Genomic DNA, 22,074 nt, shown 5'->3' on the forward strand with positions numbered 1-22,074 from the left:
ACCAGAAGATTACTGTCATGCTTTAGGGACTCATCAGTTCTATGCACTTAGGTAATGGTATCTTTACATGAACATGTAAGTAGCTATACTTCTTTGGAAGGGGAGAAGTATCTTTAAAATGAAAGGAGGGGTTGTGGTAATATCCCTTTAAGGGATATCAGCATGGCATTACTAGAAGAGACATGTGTCATGCGACCCAATCTTAGTTTCACTTTTGCTTTGAGCAGAGCACACACATAGTGTGATGTCTTCAATCTTTATACCTATGTATAACTGTTTTTTTGAGCCTGGTCTTAATAAATGAACCCACAATATGTTTATCAAATCCCTTATGAGCGATTGATGCCTTATGTCTTATATAGTAAATAAGTGCAGGTAATTGTAACATTATAATAACATGACAATTATTATCACTGAATCCCCAACTATTATCATCCTGGGGCTTACCTATGACTAGAAACTGAACTGGACTGGCCGTATAAATACTGTGATTACAAGAGCAGGTCAGCTGTAATTCTGCAGTAAGTAACTCACCTCCTGACACCCCAAAGCCTGTCCACCATCTACAAGACACAAGGCAGGAGTATGATGGAATACTCTCCTCTTGCCTGGATGAGTGCAGCTCCAATAACACTCAAGAAGCTCCACACAATCCAGGCCAAAGCAGCCTGCTTGATTGGCACCCGTTCCCCTCCTTCAGCATTCACTCCCTCCATCACCAATGCACAGTGACAGCAGTGTGTACCATCTACAAGATGTACTGCAGGAACTCACCAAGGTTCCTTCATCACCACTTTTCAAACCTGTGACCTCTACCACCAAGAAGGACAAGAGCAGCAGATCCATGCTATCACCACCAGCTATAAGTTCCCTTCCAAGCCACACACCATCCTGATATGAAACTATATCGCTGTTCCTGGGTCAAAATCCTGGAACTCCCTCCCTAACAGCACTATAGGTGTACCTATTACACGGACTACCGCAGTTCAAGAATGTGGCTCATGACCACCTTCTCAAGGGCAATTAGGGATGGGCAATAAATGCTAGCCTAGCCAGTGACACCCACATCCCATGAATTTTAAAAATAGCTGACTGAGCGCTCAACATCTTTTCATTTGCCTGGAATGTCAGGCCACGGCCATCCATTGTAAGAAGTTCATTTATTTAGGATACACTTTTTCATGCGTGTAGTTTTAGGTTTGATGACCGTGAAATAGAAGATCCCAGTGCTGGAACGTTCATCCATTCCGTGTGCTTTAATCCTGCGTTTCAGAATCCTGTCAAATGTCATGCATTGGTAATCTTCTCTCATATCAAATGTAAGGCTCCTGAATACAAGAAATATGAGCAATTTCAGCTTAACTCAGACTCATGAGGTATTGGCCAACAGGACACAAGGATTCATAACTTCATTGAACTTGCAGAATGTGTGTACAATTGACAATTACATTTCAGACAATTGTGAGTTGATACATTGCAGTAGGCAGAATAAGGTTGCCTACTGCTTGGACAATAAGAGAGGGATTTTGGATGGGTTGTTTATGTACTAAAGGGTACCAGAAGTGACCAAAATGGGGTCTAAAGCTCAAATGGCAGTATAGCCCAAGTTTAGTGAAAGTACATCATCTTACTATAAAAAGGAGTTGAAGCATTGCTAGATATGCCCCCTCCCACAGATTATTACGGGGCTGATTTCCACTTATATTGCCTGCGAGCACTCATTGGGCTGCACGGCATTGTGGTGGCCAGTATTTGACCTAACAGCATCTCCTAACAGCGAACAGTGACTGGGAGTAAACAAGTCATTGCTAAGGATTTTCACTATTAAAGGTATACTGAAAGGCATATTCAAACATTGCTGTTCACTTGCTGCTGGAGGCACAGGAAGCTATGCTGCAGTGAAATGAAACTTTATCCATTTGTTGTTGAATTCAGTGAGAGCTAACAATCTTTACTAAGCTGCAAAGCCACACTATCCCTGTCAGTTGACTACCCTAGTAAATATGAGCCAGCAGAGTTAAAGGGTAAATCTTTATTCCTGCCACAGAAATGTCTGTCAAATCGAATCAATGACAAACTGTTTGCATGGTATAAAATTGAATGCACTACAAAGATGAAGCCATGCAACCTGACTACAAAATGCCACCTAAACATTGGTGGCAAGGCTTTGCACTGAAACCAAAAATGCTGTCTTGATTTCTGAATTTTAGCACAAGCTGATGAAGGATAGAAAACGTCTATGTTCTGTGCGATTATATGCATTCTTTTTGATTATGTTAGGAAGTCCACTATGTGTGTATGGCAATAATATGAAGTAAAAGCTTGCATGTTCCTTTTCCCCCATTTGTTGCCTATGAAGAAAATATCTTAAGACTTTATTCTTTGTCTTTTACTGTGGTATTACTGTAGGTACAGTTGAGCTCCCTGCAAAGTTCAAAGGTGGAAAGTCGATTCTCTCGTACGCTGTTTGCACCAGACTTGGCCATGATATGTTGAAGTAAATGTAGAAGGCCATCATTATTTTTGAAGGTGAAGAAAGCACAACACGGGGTTATTTTGGTGAAAGGTGGAAAACAGATGCTAAATGGCTGCTATGCTATTAAGACATGTCTGTTTAACAATCAAGTTTTAGCATGCAATTCCGGTCCTAATTGCTGATTAGCACAATCCGACCATGCTTAGAACAGAGATAGCAGCAGAATTGGCATCCAAGTGCTAATTAGAAGCAATTGTCCTGGAATGGTATGTGTGGGTTTCACACACCCACATCAACTGAACATTTACTGGCAGACACACAGTGATGGGGTTTTAGGATGGCTCGGGAACTGAGTGAGAGGATGCTCAGGTTCACAGACACAGCACTGTAGATTCTGGTGGAGGAGGTCCAGGGGATGAGGGAAGTTCTGTACCCAGAGGGAGGAAAGAGTTCACCTGCCACCCTGTTCTTCCTCTCCCTCCCTCCTCCAGCTGCTGGTGCTGTTTTGTCTGGCATCAGATGCTGCTCCCATTCCTCCTACAGACCAAGGGGTACTCCTAGGAAGACTCATGATCAAGCACTCCTTTCATCCTGGTGACTCCTGTAAGGTGCCCAACAGGCAGAGTAGCACAGCATTTATTCTTTTTAGGTGATATTCTCAGTGAATTTTTGGAAGAAATGTTCATAGGCTGCTGGTGAAATCTTGACAAAATGTCCCAGAAAGCCTCCTGATGTGTTTCAAGAGTCCTTTTCAAACTTGCAGCAGCATGTGGACAGTAAATGCGATTATGTCTTCAGTAGCACTCAAACTCTTCAGCAATAACTAGTTTACTCTCAGTCAGCGAGTTACTTTCAGGAGAGGGTGTTATTTCAAGTGCTAGTCACCAAAATGCCTTGCAGCTTCTACTGAGTGCTAGCTGGCAATTTAAGTGGCAATCAGCCCCTTAATGATCCTTGGGGAGGCTGTTCCTATTGCATGCTTAAACTCCTTTACCAAGACGGCATCTTGTGGTAAACACCAGTTGAACCAGCAAAAGATCCATCTTGGCCACCTCTCAGGCTCTTGAACACCTAAAGATTCGAGCAAAAATGTCCCCAATATCTCTTGGTGGGGTTGGACAGGCAATTGCCTTGTTGATTGATACACAAACACATTGCCTTTGGCAATTCTTTACAGGACTTTCAGTGGGATCTGTGGGCGGTCAAGGACAGAGTTTGCTTCTTCTATACTCCAACCTTAAACCCACAATAATGCTGGATGTGAGGTTTATAATCAACTTGCTCACCACAATATCGTAATTTCACTTGTGTCATCACCATGAATGAGCAATATGTAAACATTCATTGTTCATGAAAATTCTGTATAGTGTACAAAAGCACACTAATATATTGACACAAGTCTTTTAGTAACATCAGACTCAGAACAGTGTGGCTTATAACACAAGTGGCATAATATTCAGTAATGCCAGGAAATTAAAGGATTACTTAAAGTTGATTTGGCATGACTCTTTACAGTTGGTTAAACTGTTAAATTCATAATAAGAAAATTCAACTTGTTCATTATCAATAGAAACTATAAGGACCTAATTTTAACTCATTTGAAACCCATTTGCTTTCAAATCGTTAAAATCAAATTCTATTATACAAGATCTGCTATTTTCCAAATGTTACCAAAAAACAAGAAGGGATGGTTGCTGTGTGAAATGAAAGTATCACACAAGGGTAATAAATGGTGCCTTCATGATCCCCATTAAGATATGTTTTTGGATAAAGCAGAAATTGATTTATATGTGCTATAACTGATTTGGCACAGTTGAATGCTGATACTGAATGGGAAAATATTAATTTCCAAGCATGATGTACCTTACCTTCAGGTGCATAAGAAATGACTAAGGGGGAAACCTAACAGAAAAATACATTTCTTTCATTTCTAACAAGATCTTACCCTTCTTATCAATTTGTACGTGAATTTTATCAGATAATCATCAAAATTATTTCTATTGGTAGCAGTTAACCTTGAAATTGACCCACCCCTTAACCCCGTTCTTGCTAAACTGCTTACTACCCAATTTCCTAACCTTGTTCCAAGCTGGTTAACATTGCAACCAATAATCTCTTCTTGGGTACTATCCCCCTCCACTTCAAAACTGCTGTCATCACCCCATTTCAAAAATTTCTCAAGCCCTCAGTCCTTGCAAGCTACATCTCCAACCAATCTCCAAACCCCCTTCGCTCACCAAAAGTTTTGACCATGTTATTCCTTCCAAATTGGTGCCCATCTTCCCTGCAGCTCCGTGTTTGAATTTCTCCAATCCTGATTCCATCCTTAACACAGCAATGAAACAACTCTAATGACGCCCTCTTTGACTACAATAATGGTGTGTTATTCTTTCTTATCCTCCTTGATCTCTGTGCAGCATTTGACATGAATGGCCAGCCCATCTTGCTCCAGTGCTCTTTCTCTTGTCCAGTTCAGTGGTATTTCTCTTACTTATCCAACCATAGCCACATCATCTCCATCAATGTTTACTCTTTGTGCCCTTTTCTTGTATTGCTTCTTTTGGAGGCCCTCAGAGATCTACCCAAGTATACAAATATGATGGCCAAAAGAAACAACCTGCCCAATATAGTCATGCTGAAGTTAAGCCTCACTATTCCGAATGCTCTCACCCATCAGCAGCCTTGTAATCCTCTTGATTTCAAATCACTGATTTCAAAATCCCCAGGCCAATTCACTTGGTGTGCATTCATTATGATTATGACTCTGTTAGGCACCGTGGATAATTTTTCAACATTAAAGGCAGTACGCAAACGCAGATTGTTGCTGTTGAGTTTACCAGGATTAGCAGGAAAAGTGAAACGTGATAGCCGGGATTAATGGAAGGTTAACAGTTAAAGCCTAAAATGGTTCTGCTAACTGTTTCCTTGGAATTCAATGTCACTGTTGAGTTATTATCCAGCAGATTCGGGCTTGTTACATCAATGAAGTATTTTAGTGTGTGTAATTAGGGATAGTGTTCACATAAGGACAGAGGCTAATCTAATATTCATGATATTGGAATACATATTGTGGTGGATAGTTTTGCCTTAGGAGCTACTCAAATTAGTCTTCTTTCACACTTGAATCTGACAGTTAAATTATAATATAGTTTTGCATTGCACAATCTTTTCCAGTTTGCACAATGGAGCCTCAGGCAAACTTATTTATTGGCAATATGAATTAAATTTCATTAGATTATACTGGTCAGACTGACTGAATGGCACTATTCACACCTGGAAGCCATAGAGAATCCTGTGTTGTACACGTCTGTTTGTCAGGCTAAGGGAATGCAGCATGAATGAAAGAGGCATGGCTATGCAGAAAACATACTGACGCTGAAGTCACTTTGATTCACTTTAATCTGAGATGTTCCATAGACATGTTGATGAGTATGCCTAATTTCAAATGGTAAGGACTTGGAGCTGTTTAAAAGACAAGACCTAAAGTAGCCTCTGGCACTTTCCTTTACATTTGGATCATCAACAATCAACACAATGGTGTCTTAACCATGGGAGACTGAAGAAAATTGTAGACTGGGAAACATGTGAAGAAATATACAGTGTAATTATTGAGTGGCTATGTATGTACACAATCTAATTGTTTGAATGGGTGAATTCTCAGTTTTAGTTAACAGCACAAAGCTGGGATAAAATCCTAACAGTTAAATTATAATATAGTTTTACATTGTGCAAGCCTTTTCATTTTGCGCTATTGAACTTCTGGCAAAATTAATATTGGACATACAAATTAAATTGCATTAGATCACACTAGCCAGAATATCAGTAAGGCACACTGCAAATTATTTCAGTGAATAGATGAACCAGATAGATTCTCAATGTGCGCTGGTAAGTCTGGGTGACAGTGGCAAGTGTTGCAATTTGCCTTTGCATTGTGGAAGAAAACGGGAGGCGATAGCATAGTGGTATTTTCACTGGACTAGTATTCCAGAGACCCAGGGTAGTGCTCGGGGGACCTGGGTTTGAATCCTGCCACAGCAGATGATGAAATTTGAACTCAATAAAAAAACCTGGAATTAAAAGTCTGATGATGACCATGAAACCATTGCCAATTGTCATAAAAACCCATCAGGTTCACTAATGCCCTTTAGGGAAGGAATCTGCCGTCCTTACTTGTTCTGGCCTACATGTGACTCCAGACCCACAGCAATGTAGTTGACTCTTAAATGCGCCCTGAATAAGGGCAATTAGGGATGGGCAATAAATGCTGACCTAGCCAGAGATACCCACATCCCATGAATGAATATTAAAAAAAGAAAATCAGCTTGTTTCCTTTGGTTGATGACTGTCCAGCAATACTTGCTGCCAGTCCACATCTGTAGTTGAACAGAATGATCCACTCACGATCAAATAGTCTGAAAAACTCCAGGGGCAGAATTTTACAGTGCCCCCCTGACAGGTTTGCAGGCTGGCCGGGGGAAGGGTGTAAAATTCCACAGATGGCCTTCCTACTGCCTGCTTGCCCTTTCTGACCTGCCCACAATATAACAGTAGGACAGGTGAGGCCTAGGCTGGTCCTTGCCCCAATTGAGGCCCTTAAGTCGAAAATTAATGAACATGAGTTGTTTCCCACCTGGCCTCAATTTTGAGGCTGGTGGGAGCAGTTCAGGGGCAGGGGAGGAAATCTGGTAAGTCATCCTGCTTGGGCCTCGGGTGGGCAGGGAAGGCATCCCCCTCAGTGGTCTTCTTCCCACATCTGGCATCACCCCTCCATAGTTTACCCTCCGTGAATTCTCGCTCCCCACCCTGGCCTATCTATCAAGACCCCCTACCCTCTCTCTCCACCTCCCTGGCCCTCACACCCTCAACCCGCTGTGTGACCACCTGCACTTACCTGGTCCTGGACTCTGGGGGCGGAATTTCCCTCTTCTGTTGGTGGCGGGCGTGAATGGTAGTGTGAGTGGACAATATGGCAAGAAGGCCAAAAATTGGTTTTACCCGGTGTGAAACCAGTTTGCAATTGTCCGCTCTACCCGTCAATGGCAGGCCATGTTTCCTGCTGCCATACGCGGAAACCTAATTCCAATACTTTAGCATCTCATTATAAGCCCTGCTCACCGGAATCATCCCCCGAAGCTGGATCATCCGAGCACATCAGCATGATTTCATGCCATGTGTTTCACAACTGAACATAAGTGACGTGCAACTGGTGAGTTGCACTTCACTTGGGACTTTGAGGTTTGTTTGCCTACCTTGCTTTGGGCAGTACTCGCAGTCATCAGTGCCAGACTTCGCAGGCAGCACAACATCACTTTTAGGGGGTGCTCAAGGTCTGGTCTCTACCTACAAGACTAGCGATAAGGCAGGGGAGAATTTTCAATGGCTGCAGGGCCAGGGCTTCTTGGGGAAGGAGAGTATCCCAGGGGGCACATGTTGATCTGTGCAAATGGCCTCAAGATGGTGAGGGCTGAAGAGGCAGTCTCCAGAGGAGATGAGACCAGATGAGGGTGTGAGGGTGTGTGTGAGAGAGTGAGCGGTGATGTCCTTTGAGCTGGCTGTAAGTGAGATGCCAGGGAATGTGTAATGGCCTTGTGAGTGTGTGAGTTTAGAATGATGAGATAGTTGCCTTACCCTGGCATCATGGATGACATCATTTGCCCTCTTTCTGTGCTGGCTGGCCAACCTCTTCTGTGCAGCATTGGCATTGACTGCCACTGCCACCACTTCCCAAGCCAGAGTGGTGAGATTGCTGGACCTCCTACAGCCAGAGCAGAGGTGGACGACATCAGGGCAGGCCTCCAAAAGGCATTCCAGTGATGGGTCACTGAACTCTTCCTAGCTTTCAGGGCCATGTCTTCACTGGAGCAGTCCTGGGCTGCAAGCATTGAGAACTGCGTGGGTGGTTGCAATTTAGTTATGACATCCAGAGTGAGGAAACAGTGAGGTAATGATTCAGAGGCCACCCACCAGCGAGACGGCGTGTTTCCTGCTTAATTAATGAGGCAGGAAGCGGATGATATGGTGTGAAAACCTGCCATTGTGGCTGGTGGGTAAAACGTCATTTTTCATACCTGCTACTGCAGGAGGATTCCGCCCTGGGACTTTAAACCTTAGGACTGCTTGTAGTCCCAATCCTGTCCACTATGTTATTGGACATGTTGGGAACAACAGAGCTGCTAGCCAATCAGATTGTCTGGCAGTTCTCTGAAGCAGGACTTCCTTCCAAGTGAGGCACAGGAGTCCTGTCTCCAACCAATTAACATGCCATGTCGATGGGGATGAATTTCCCGTTGACTCTTTGGGTGGTGGAGCAGGAAACCCAGCTATCCAAAAAAATCCCACTCTAGACAATGGAATATTTATAGAGAATGATCATATGGTCAGATTACTGGAGAGGGCCTACTATTGAGGAAGCAAATGTCACTGTTAAGTCAATGTCTTCTGAAAATTGTGAGGGGAGAAAATTGGTGAGAGAAACAATACGAGACTTCATCAATTACTGATACCAAAGTTGAGTGAGCGTGCTCAGACAGCTACATAATCATCATGGTTCAATAATGTCAGCCTTATTACATCATTGCCTAATCAGTGAATGTATTTTGTCATTTGACACTCCAATGGTTCAATTCACTTGCAGCAAGAGATCATTCACCACTGTTATGGATGGAAAATTGTCCATAATTATTGGCAATGTGAGTGATTAACAAATGTTCCTTTTTGATAGGGTTTGATAGATACTTCAAGAGCCGGACCCTGGAGAATAACAGAAGAAACATCTGGTTTGCAGAGTTTTGGGAAGCGAATTTCAAGTGCAAGCTGAGTCGCCATGGATTTAAACGTGGAAGCCATGTTAAAAAGTGCACAGGTATTGTGAAACCTTTATCTCTTCTTTGTACAGTGATTATTTTCTACATGTTTTGAATTCAGCTTTGATATTTCTTTCGGTCAGGGAGTTCCATATTCTGAGGGATAAATGATGCTGACAAAATTGATGTAAATGAATTCTAAATATTATCCAAAATCAGCCTTTGGAGAGAGCATGTTGCTATTAAATAAAATGGATTGTTAGTGGTACAATTGTTTAGCGTCTAATTTGGCAGGGAGTTGTGAAGAAAATGTACGATTGCATTTTACCTGAGAAAACTATGACATACCTGGAATTACAATTACAGCTTCTATGTGCTTAAGGCTTTGTCTCAGCTTTACTATAAATCAATAATCAATATGTATCTATATGATAGTGTTAGCACATAATTGTTTGATCAGTGAAATGATCAATGATCTGAAATGCTCTGTGAATGACTTTTTTTTTGTAAAAATATACTTTATTCATAAAATATCTTCAATCACATTCCAAACCATTTCAAAAACAACATTACAAGGGTACAATCCAGGTTAAACTTTTACAAAATGTATCACCAGGTGCATCAGTACAAACAATATTACAATCATTTACAGCCTTTCATTTTGATCTGTACAGCCCGAGGGGCTCTAAACAGTTCCCAGTCTCTCGGTGCGCTGTGGTAGAAAGGTCTTAGACAGCGACCCTTCCCCATTGCGCCTTTGCGGCAGCTGCCCCAAGCTTTAGTGCGTCCCTCAGCACGTAGTCCTGGACTTTGGATTGTGCCAGTCCGCAATAATCGGTCGGGGACAACTCTTTGTGCTGGAAGACCAACAAGTTTCGGGCAGACCAAAGCGCGTCTTTCACCGAGTTGATGATCCTCCAGCTGCAGTTGATGTTTGTCTCGGTGTGTGTCCCTGGGAACAGCCCGTAGAGCACAGAGTCCTGTGTCACAGAACTGCTCGGGATGAACCTCGACAGCAACCACTGCATCTCTCTCCAGACTTTCTTTGCAAAGGCACTCTGTGAATGACATCTTTAAAAAAGGATTTTAAAAAATCAGTTGATCAAACAAGTTTAAAATTTAAATCAATCTTTACAATGAATGTATCACATTTCAGTAAAGTTACTGCCATGGCCACTAACTATAAAGTGCCTGAGGACATTTTGCTACATTAGTGATATTTGTCTGGCACTCATTTTACACATATGGGATGCACATAAATTTGAAAGTTGAGTTTTTTAATCTGATCAATACATTTAAAAATTGTTCTGAGCCATTTACTTAAAATGAATTAGCATACGTATGCTTAAGAGGTTTTATTACATTTCTTGGCCTGGTGTTAAATAAACGGGTGAATGTAAAAGATAACAATTCATACAAATGTATTAAGTGTTTGTGCAATAAAAAAGAACTTATTGAAATCTGAAGTAATCCAATAAATGTTTGACGTCCATGAGCATTTGTAAGTTAGTGCTTTGTACATGAAGGTTTGCATTGCCTAACTGCAAAATTGGAGATTTCTCAACAAAGTTTAGATCTTCAGAAAGTCTCAGGATATTTGGCTAAAATCTTAGCAACACATATAAGCACAACAAAAGAAAATCTATCTCCAAATCTTTGCCAGAAATAAAACTGTTGATTAATTTTGATACTTGTATATTTCCAACATATAAATGCAACAAGCCATTTTTCTTTAATGAATGTTACTGACTGGTTGAACAATTTTTGGAATTGAGTAACACATTTCTCAATCTTAATGCTGAAATGAGAATTGATCAACTTCATGCTGTCAAACTGTTGAAATAACAGAATAAATCATTAAAATAAGAAAGCAAGTCAATCCAAACATTGCCATTAAAATAGGCTCCTTGGGTGAAAGACAGACATACACTCATGTTTCTGCACTTCTTGTATGTGATTTGGTGCTGTTATACCCGAGTGGTTTGTTATGGCCCTTTTTAAGGATCGCTAGTTAGACTGCTCAATGCTTAGATTCAGTGGGTGAAGTGCATACATTGGGCATTCTATCTCCTGGTGCCTCAAAACTGCACCAGTGTTGTACAACAGGTGTAAGACTCCAATATGCATCGTAGGCTCCAAAAGGCAGGCATCTGGCCAGTCCTGTGATGACTTAATAAAATGCTGGCATATGGATCAGGAGTGTGAATAGTACAATAAGTTCAACGCCCCCATTCACATTTGTAGAACCCCTGCCGCATTCCTGTTGGAATAAAAATTGTCCCCTTTATCATTTTGGTGAAAAGCTCTGCCAGAAAAAAATGATTTTTTTCCTATGTTCCTAATTTTTAAGTTTTGTACTCCCCTGCACGTGAACCCTTCACCATACTGAACAATTTTCCTGAATCAATATTACCAATTCCCTTAGTAATCTTGAAACCTTCAGTAGCTCATCTCCAACCTTCCTTCACATTCTCAAAACTTTCCTGAAACCTGGAATCATCAGTGCTTGCCTCTGTATCCTCTCAATGACAATAATATCTTGTGATTAGGTAATAGAATTGCACACAGCACTCCAGATGGGGTCTGTGAAACACCTTGCAAAGCAACAATACAGCTTTTTCTGATTTGCATTCGATCCAAGGTCTCTTCCATTCAACAATTTATTTGATATTTTTAGCGCAACTGAGCACTGTGCTGATGCTTTCCTAGATCTGTCCATTATACCAGATCTTATCCTGTTGGCATTTATCCACTTAGCCGATATTTTCTTTTATGTTCCTTTGTACCCGTAACAATTTTTCACTCATTCACAATGATTTATGTCTTCTGCCTATTGGCCCTGCTTTGAATAATCCAAATTCTTTTGTATTTTTTTGTCCCTCATTATTTGTTCTGTCTCCTGTTGTGTCCTTACCTGCAAATTCATGAATCAAATTTCAGATGCCATGCTTAAAAGTGCCGAAAGTATAAAAAAAAGCAGACAATAATTTCAAGCCATTTTTCTATGTCAAAGCAAGATGTTTTCAAGCTAAGGCCCTCTTTGCTGAGCAGAAATTAAATTCATTCATCTCAGGTAGTTTGACTTTGCAGCCTTAAGGAAATAAACATTGTCGTTTGGTAGTACAGAACTTGAGTATTGCTGTAAAAAGAGACATGTCTAAGATTTTTATCTTGCACTCATCAGCACACTCACAAGAATACCAATATAAGGGGAAAACAACAATTTATACTGCATGTGAAGAGACTGCTGATTGGTTGGTAATGCCACTTGCCAACTAAGCAGCACTCTCTTCACATACAGTATAACTTGTTGTTTCCCCTTATATTGGTATTCTTGCGAGTGTCCTGAAGAGTGCAAGATGAAAAACTTAGACATGTCTCTTTTTTTCAGAAATAAAGATTAGTTGCACTTAGCCGCAGAATATTACAGTGTGTGGTACATCCAGAGTGATATCAATGGCTTGGTTGAGTGGGTGGAAAAGTGGCAAATGGAATTCAATACAGAGAAGCGTGAGGTAGTACATTTGGGGAGGGCAAAACAAAGCAAGGGAATACTCAGTGGGAGGATATTGAGAGGGGTAGAGGAAATGAGAGACTTTGGTGTGCATGTCCACAGGTCCTTGAAGGTGGCAGGACAGGTGGATAAGTTGGTAAAGAAAGCACATGGACTGCTTTCCTTTATTGGACCAGCTAATGAATACAAAAGCAGGGATGTAATGCTGGAACTGTATAAAATGCTGGTTAGGCCACAGCTGGAATTTTGTGTACAGTTTTGGTCACAACATTACAGGAAGGACATAATTGCTTGGGAGAGAGTACAGAGGAGATGTACCAGAATGTTACCAGGCTTTGAAAATTGCAGCTATGAAGAAAGATAGGATAGGCTAGGGTTGTTTTCCTTAGGACAGAGGAGGCTGAGGGGTGACCTAATTGAGGTATACAAAATTATGAGTGGCCTGGATAGGATAGACAGGAAAGACCTGCTTCCCCTAACAGAGGGGTCAGTTACCAGGGGACATGGACTTAAGGTAATTGGTAGAAGGATTAGAGGGGACATGAGGAAAAACATTTTCACCCAGAGGGTGGTGGGCGTTTGGAATTCACTGCCTAAATCGGTGGTAGAGGCTGAAATGCTCAAGTCATTTAAAAGGTACCTGGATCTGCACCTGAAGGGCTGTAACCTGCAAGGCTACGGACCAGGAGCTGGAAAGTGGGATTAAAATGAGGGGCTAGTTTCTTTTTTATCTCTATTTTGGCTGGCTAAAAGTACATGCAATAATGCGGCTGTCAATGTATCATCCAATTGACCACGAACAACTCCACAAATGTCCCACTACTTTATAATAGTTCAAGATCAACAGCTTATGGTATATTTCTATTTCGGCAAAAATACACAGAAAATACCTTCCCACCTCACCTCTGGCAAAGTAATAGCCATGGGAACAGGACCGGCTCTGAGCAATTTCCTCGCCATAGGCAAGCGTTTCTGTTTGATTGCATTGTGTTTTTACAGGGCAATTCTTCTGACACAGAGGATTGTGGAATTTTAAGCACAAATTGCATTCAGCGCCATTCCAGTTTCTGCAATCTTTTGTGCTAATTTGAAAGCATTGTGCTGGAAGTGGACCCCAGCTACAAAACTAGGCAGGCCTCCCAAGGTGAATTAATCACCATTGGGAATTTCTTATCATTCATTTTGAGGATGTGAACGTCACTGGCAAGGTCAGTAATTATTGCCCATCCGTAGCTGCCATTGATAAGGTGGTAGTGAGCTGCCTTCTTGAACGGCTGCAGTCCATCTGGTGTAGGTACACCCACAGAGATGTTAGGAAGGGAGATCCAGCATTCTGACCAGTGACAATGAAGGAATGATGATGTAGTTCCAAGTCAGGCTGATGCATGGTTTAGAGGGGAACTTGCAGAAGGTGGCGTTCCCATGCATCTGCTGCCCTTGCCCTTCTAGGTGGTAGAAGTCACGCGTTTAGAAGTTGCTACTGAAGGAGGCCTGACGAGTTGCTGCAGTGCATCTTGTAGATGGGTGTATACTACTGCCACTTTGCACCAGTCATGGAGGAGGTGAAAGTTTAAGATGGTGAATGGGGCGCCAATCAAGCAGGCTGCTTTGCCTTGGATTATATTCAGTTTCTTGAGTGTTGTTAGAGCTGCTCTCATCCAGGCATGTGGAGAACATTCCACCACACTCCTGGGGCAAAATTTTACCCTTAGTGTGGGGACTCGGCAGGAGCGGGTGGGGGTGGTCGGGAAGACGACTGCCGCCCACGATCGGGCCCGGAAGGCAGTTTCACGCTGGTAGGCCAATTAAAGCCCGTCCAGCATGAAACACGAGCGGCAGTGCTGAGCGCTGCCTTTATGGGCGGGGGGAGGAGTGCGAGCCGAGCGAGCTCGACATTCACGCGTGCATGCGAGTGCCTCGGGGAGATGAGCTAATTTGTGAAAAAAAAATTAAAGATTTGATAAATGTTATGAAACATGTCCCCTCATGCGACTCTGTCACATGAGCGTGGACATGTTATTTATGAAAAATTAAAGTTTTTATTAAATTTTTATTTGCTTTTGGAAACCTCATCCCGCCTGTGGATGAGGTCGCTTGGCCTTTTTGCCTGCCCGCCAACCATAAGGTTGGACGGGCAGTGAAAAGATTACTTCAATTACCTTTCAAATGGCCTTAATCAGCCTTTTAATTGTCAGCAGGCGCGCTGCTGACTCCGGTGCGTGCCCGCCGACTGAAATATCGTGAGAGTGCGCGATGACATCAGGGCGTACACCTGATGTCATCGCACATCATTTTATGCTGGGTCGGGCGGGCGCCCACCCACCAAGCTAAAAATGTTACCCCTGATGTCTGTCTTGTAGAAGATGAACAAACTTTTGGGGAGTCAGGATGTGAGTTACTCGCCACAGAGTTCCTGGTCTCCTACCTGCCCTTATAGCCATAGTATTTATGTGGCTGGCCTGCTTAAGTTTCTGACCAATTGTGATTCCAAGATATTGATGGTGGGAGATTTAGTGATGGTAATGACGTTGAATGTCAAGGAAAGATGATTAAATTTTCTCTTGTTGAAGATTGTCAATGCATTGTATTTGTGTGTAGTGAATGTTAGTTGCCACTTATCAGACCAAGCCTGAATGTTATCCCGATCTTGCTGTATGCAGACATATATTATTTCAGTATCTGAGGAGCCACAAATGGTATTGAACACTGCAATAATCAGCGAATATACTCAATTTTGATATTCTGTTGGAGGGAAGTTCATTGACGAAGATGCTGAAGATAGTTGACCTATGACATTACCCTGAGGAACTCCTGTGGTGGTGTTCAAGAACTGAGGTGATTGGTCTACAATAACTACAATCATCTTCCTTTGTGCTGGGTATGATTCCAACCCGTGGAGAGTTTTCCCCTTGGTCCCCATTGACTTTAATTTTTCTAGGGCTCCTTGGTGCCACACTTGGTCAAGTGATGGCTTGATGTCAAGGACAGTCACTCTCACCTCACCTCTTGAGTCCAGCTTTTTTGCCCATGTTTGGACCAAGGCTGTAATGAGGTCCGGAGATAAGTGGCCATGACAGAACCCAAGCTGGGCTTTGGGGAGTAGTTTATTGCTGAATAAGTGCTGCTTGATAATGTCAACAACACCTTCTATTCCTTTACTGGTGATTGAAAATAGACTGATGGGGTGTCAATTGCTAGGATTGGATTTGTCCTGTTTTTTGTGGAAAGGACACACCTGGGCAATTTTCCACATTGTCGGGTAGATGCCATTGTTGGAGCTTTGGCTCGTTCTGGCGCACACTCCTTCAGTCCTACAGCTGGCATGCTGCCAGGGCCCATAGCCTTTGCAGTAGTCAGTGACTTCAGTCATTCTTTGATATCACATTGAGTGACTCAAATTGTCAGAAGACTGACATCTATGATGCTGGGGACCTTGGGAGCAGGCCGAAATGGATCATCCACTTGGCACTTCTGATTCAAGGCGGTTGCTAATGCTCCAGCCTTGTTTTTTTGCACTGATCTGATGGGCTGCCCCATCAATGAGGATGGTTTGTAGCATCCTCATCTGGTTAATTGTTTAATTTTTGACCACCATTCACTAATGGATTTGGCAGGACTGTAGAGCTTTGATCTGATCCATTTGTTGTGGGATTGCTTATCTTTGTCTTTGGCGCGCTGCTTCTCCTGTTTAGCTGCATGTAGTCCTGTTTCATAGCTTCAGCAAGATGGCACCTCATTTTATAGGGATGCCTGATATTGCTCCTAGTATGCCCTCCTGCAGTCCTCATAAAACCAGGATTGTTCCACTGCCTTGATGGTAATGGTAGAATGAGGGATATGCCAGGCTATGAAGTTACAGATTGTAGTTGAATATAGTTCTCCTGCTGCCAATAGCCCACTGCACCTTACAAATACCCAGTGTTGAGCAGTGCTATAACGATGCCTACCTTCTCCCAAGGCTGTCCTTTAAGTTGCCAAGTGTACTGCAGTCTGGGAAATATGTCAGGCTACTGTTAAACCTGTAGAAAAGCTACCAGCCTCATTAAAATACATAAACTGCCAACCTGCTTTCAGCGAGTGGGTTGATTCCTCATCACTTGCCCTACCGCCATTAAACCTGGTGGTAGGAGATCAGTTGGGACAGAGATTTTAAAAGTCTAACCTCTCACCTGGCCTTAACCCATCATTTTTAGATGTTGCATCCAGCCTTTTGCCTTAGTTATTAATTGCTGATTTGGAAGTTAGGCAAATGCTTTCTTAAATTCCAGGTGTCAAATATCAACTTGCATTTCTCAGTCCAGCGGTCCAAAAACATCTTCAAATATAATTTAATGAGTTTAAAATATAATTTAGATAGCTCTATTTGCCAGCAACTTTGCTTAAAGTCGTCATGAGCCACTTTGGTTTCATTGAATCTTTATTCATATACTGTCACACAATTGTGCAGTTTTATTGCTAAAACAGAAAACAGCAGAACAAGTCTAATAGGTTAACGTTGCCCTGAAGGCATTTTGTTTAAATCTCTATATACAGTGTTAATCTCATTGGGAGGTTACTGTCGTAAGATCTAGTCTGGAGATACGTTTGACTTGCGATGGGTAAAACAAATGCCTTTTTTCTTCACGGATGAGCTGTTTTTCAGGTGAATGTATTGGATATAAGCTAAGTGCCATCTCTAAAAAGAAAAGCTTTCAGAAAGCCCTCATTTGACCCACATTTTTCCTCGCATTTCTAAGATTGCTTTTTGCTTTCCAAAGGATCTTGTTTGAGTAGGTATTATCTGGCACAGCTTAACATTCCAATCCTCCTTTGTGAGCTCTGGCTATCCCTCACTCAAAAATAAGAGTACCTTACTGTGTGTCTGAATGGAATATCTAGAGCATGAAACTATGTAGATGATTTCCATTGTAGAAGAGCACAACATCAAAGGGATTAGGCAATCTTCATTTAAAGAAAATGAACATTAATGTTCATAATGAGGGAAACTATAAGGACTTTTTAGTTACTGAAACACATATACCTGCGAACTATTTCAAATCACACATTTGATTTTGATTGAAAATCTTCTGTATCATCTAACATGCATTGTAACATCATCTGGCATATGAACTCCTGAGGCAGGATAATGAATTTTGAGAGATTCAGGTGAGGTTGGCAGATTTCATTCCTAAAGGACATTAGTGAACCAGATGGGCTTTTACAACAATTGATGATAGTTTCATTACTGAGGCTAGCTTTATACTCCAGCTTTCTTGATTTGAATTTAAATTCCACCAACTGTAATGGTGGAATTTGAACCCATGTCCCCAGAGCATTAGCCTGCACTTCCGGATTACTAGTCAGGTGACAATATCACAACGCCACCATCTCCCAATTTATTGTATGTATTTGAGTTGATCTTTTCATATTCTTGACATTAATGTCATTTTTTTTGTGCTCTGATCATGTTCCAGGTATTTTATTACTCTTATCCCATCTGATGAGATGTGCAGTGCTTCCCAAACGTTTTCCTACTGTGACCCCAAGGTGAAAACTTAAGGGGCACAACAGAATGTTGAGTGGTGAGGAGTAGGAAGCAGCTTTAGTTGTTAACCCAGGGTGGGGTTTGGGGGGGGGGAGGAGTTGAATGTGCCCTATCTCGCCCTTCTTCAACCCCATCTCCTGCTCTTTCGTCCCCTTCTTCACCACCTAACAGTTGGAGGCTGACTCTATGTAGTTTCAGGGTGGCACCATAGCCAGGATTAGTAAAAGATCTCAGTGTTGGGAAATATTTAGTAATAATGCACTGGAGTACTTAGAAATTTACTACAGTTTATCTCTATTGGCATCAGTTTCTTTTGTAAAAGATATACAGTGAATATATGATCTCTGTGTCATCACATGTATGTTTGCTAACGGGTGTTGGGAAATGATATGTAAGACCAGTTGACAATGTATTCCAAATAGCACTCAGAAGAATAGCTCCTTTGTCCAATTACTGGACATTCATTGTGAAGTGTTTCGGGATGTCAGAGACAATGGGATTTTAACTCACACATGACAGGCAGGAAAGCATCACAGGGAGATGCTAAATCAACAAATTTGTAAAACCCATTCTGCTGTGAATGCACCTGCTTCCATTTTGACCACAGTGAATTTGGGGGACACTGAGTAACCCACTCTGGTAAGGCTGGTGGTCTGGTAGGCTCAGTTCCTAATATTTTGGCAGCCATTAAAATGTGATGCTAACTGGCTGGTTTCCCAAGACTCAGGAAATCTGGCAGCTAAAGAGAGGCAGCAACAATAAGATTTTGTAGCTAAGTACTAATTATTGCACTGCTTGTGGGCCAGGAGGAGCAGGAATCCCAGCCTCGCAAACAAAATCTTCTGCCCTGATTAACCATCCTCTTCTCCAAATCAGTAATGTTTCCTAGTTTCTCCCAGCTCCTAATTGCAGGCCTGACTTCTTATCACCACTGCCACCTCCCAGCCACCAACCTGCATTGTTTTCGGCTCCCTCGTTCAACGTAACTGGTGATCCAACCCCTAGCAACCCCAATATTCCCTATTTGCTGAGAACTGTCTCCAATGGTTCCAGGCTTCAGCCTACTACCACTGGCTTTCCCACCTGGCAGCCTCCAGCCTGCCTATCTGGGTGGCTACTTGGCAGTAAAATTAGTACAAATATGATAATGAGACCCTGCTGTTAAATTCACTTTCCCAAACTTTCCAGATTTCACTCCCACAAGCACCCCAGTCTGTTCTCACCTGCTTCCTATAAATATTGGGGCCAAGTTTTACATTTGTTTACAGTCCATAATATGATTGACAAAAGTATATGTTTCTTCTGAAACAATTAATTTGATTCTTTATAACGCTAAATGGTTTAATGCATGATACATTTTAACTATCAGCTAAAGAGCTTTGCTCACAAGAAGCATAATGACACTGAAAGAGGCCATTCAGCTCATCATGAGTCATCCGCTATAGCAAGTCACTGAGGAGGCTGTAGGTATATTTAACTATTGGAGATTCACAATGCTTAATCAACAAAGTCAATTTGGATAGAAAGTTAAAAATGGGGACCAAGGGCTAGATTTTCAAAGTGGGGTCAGGAACCTGACTCCTGGATGAATTCAGTGTCCTGACCCCACACTTCAACAGCATTGCTCTCACAACACAATTTTTAAATTCAAATGGATTAATCAGTCATGAGGCACCAATTAGAGGCACTAAGCGCCTTCAGGAGGTGGGAGCTGCCTATCTGGCAACAGTGGCAAAGACACATGGCAGTCACGTTGAGGGCTGCTGCTGTCTTACCTAAGACAGCAGACAGTTCCTCAGAGGGTTAGCAGCATCACTCGGGCTGGAAGGGACCATGAAGGAATAATTAAGGTCCAGAGCTTGCACCAACGCGAGTAGATCCTGGAAAAAAAACAGATTAAACAAACAAAGAGTGATAAACTCTAATTGGCCCTGCAGCGAACCTGACAGCTATGTATGAACTTGCATCAGACTGTACAGGCTTGTCGAAATAAAGTTTAAAATTCATTTCTGGACTAGACAGGGCTCTTAACAAGCTCCTTGAGGAGATTAGGGGGCTGCTAAATGGTAGTGAGTGGGTTTCCCATTCCCTCTCACTCGCTGATCATTTGAAAATTGCAAACTGTCCCAGAGGCAATAGGACCTCCAGGACCGCAATTTTCAAATCCCGCCCACACCAGGCCCCGACCCCACATCCCCTTGAAAATTCCGGCCCGATATTTTGTAGCCACACTGCAGAGTTGAGTAAATTCATGAAAATGACTCAAATTGAGATGAAGGCAAAATGCATTATACTTTGAGAGATTCCATTTCTCAACGGAGTGATATTTTAGGATCTCATCTATGGAGAAAAAGTAATAGGAAAATATATACGTATATGTGGACGTAAAATAACTAAGAAGTCCACAACACAGAACCTTGATTAAAACATTGGCCTGAAAATTACACGATTCTGCTGGTCTTGCATTGTGTTTCTGCTTAGAGACCAGCAGAATTTATCACATGTTGTCAGTTTTACGTTACACTGATTTTAGGATTCAGAATAATCAGCATCAAACTGCAAAGGAAAAAAAATAGCTGGACTTGTGATTGAAAACAATTTTACAGACAGCACGTGACTGCTCCCTACAATCTTTATCTTGCAGATTGACTGACCCCTACTAGTATCCAACCAGTTCTAATTGAAACATTGACAATTAAGGGGACATCATTAAATGCTCAGCACTGTGATATATCATTGCAACTGTCAGTCAATATTATGTGTTGTTTATGACATGAACCAAGTTTCATGCTTCATAAAGCAGTCACGAAAGACTGATTCTGTCATATTAGAATGCATGATGTGTGTTACTTTGGTTAAGAAATGAACTCCAATGAAATTTTAATTAATGACTATTCAAGGAAGTGACAAGAACATCCTGATAGATTATGTATGCAGAGGTGAATCAGTCCATTTACATTTGGGAACCTGTCTCAAAATATCCGCATCCCGTCATTTGCTTTCCCATTGAAGACAAATAACAGATTAAATGAGTGGACACAAATGTCTCAGATGGATTTCAATATAGGCAAATGTCAGGTTACCCATATATCCAAAAAAGGATAGATTCAAGTATTATATAAATAGTGAAAACCTAGTTACAGTGGAGGTCCAAAGAGATTTAGAGGTCCCTGTCCACGTCACCAAAAGCTAGTAATCAAAAATTAGTCAAAAAGGCCAATGGAATGTTAGCCTTTCTATTTAAAGGGCTAGAATGCAAAGGAGATAAAGTTTGCGAGGGCTATACGAAGCCCTGGTTAGACCATGTCTGGAGGAATGTGTACAGTTCTGGGCACTGCAACTTAGAAAGGATACATTGGCCTTGGAAGAGTGCAGCGCAGATTCACCAGAATGTTACCAGACCTACTAGAGTTAGATTATGAGGAGAGATTACATCAACTAGGTATGCATTCCTTGGAATATAGAAGGTTAAGGGGTAATTTAAGGGTTTTGAAAGGGATTGATGGAGTAAATGGAGACAAATGTTTACTGCTGCTGGGGTGTCTAGGACAAGGGGACGTTGGGCTGCATCGAGCCTGGTAGCGGAAGTCAGGGAATTTCCCAGCTCCTCGGGAGAAAGTGCCTGCAAAGACTGGATTTTCATTACAGGGTGTTCGGGCGCAGGCTGTAGTTGGGCCAGTCAACCTCAGAAAGTGTTTGGAGGCAGCCAGAGTGGCTGCTGGGTGCTGAGGCAGCCTGTGGGAAAGGCCTGCCTCAG

General features: G+C 42.0%; 1 protein-coding gene across 1 annotated transcript in view; it reads left to right on the forward strand.

The window, feature by feature from the left end:
* The window catches only part of LOC144684080 (metabotropic glutamate receptor 4-like), a 1,228,983-nt gene that overhangs the window by 643,241 nt on the left and 563,668 nt on the right, over positions 1-22,074 (forward strand). Inside the window, exon 10 of the mRNA XM_078547795.1 lies at positions 9,198-9,338. Coding sequence (XP_078403921.1) covers positions 9,198-9,338 — 141 coding nt within the window. The remainder of the gene's footprint in view (positions 1-9,197; positions 9,339-22,074) is intronic.

This window comes from Cetorhinus maximus, chromosome 8, assembly GCF_964194155.1.
Source record: "Cetorhinus maximus chromosome 8, sCetMax3.hap1.1, whole genome shotgun sequence".
Lineage (NCBI taxonomy): Eukaryota > Metazoa > Chordata > Chondrichthyes > Lamniformes > Cetorhinidae > Cetorhinus > Cetorhinus maximus.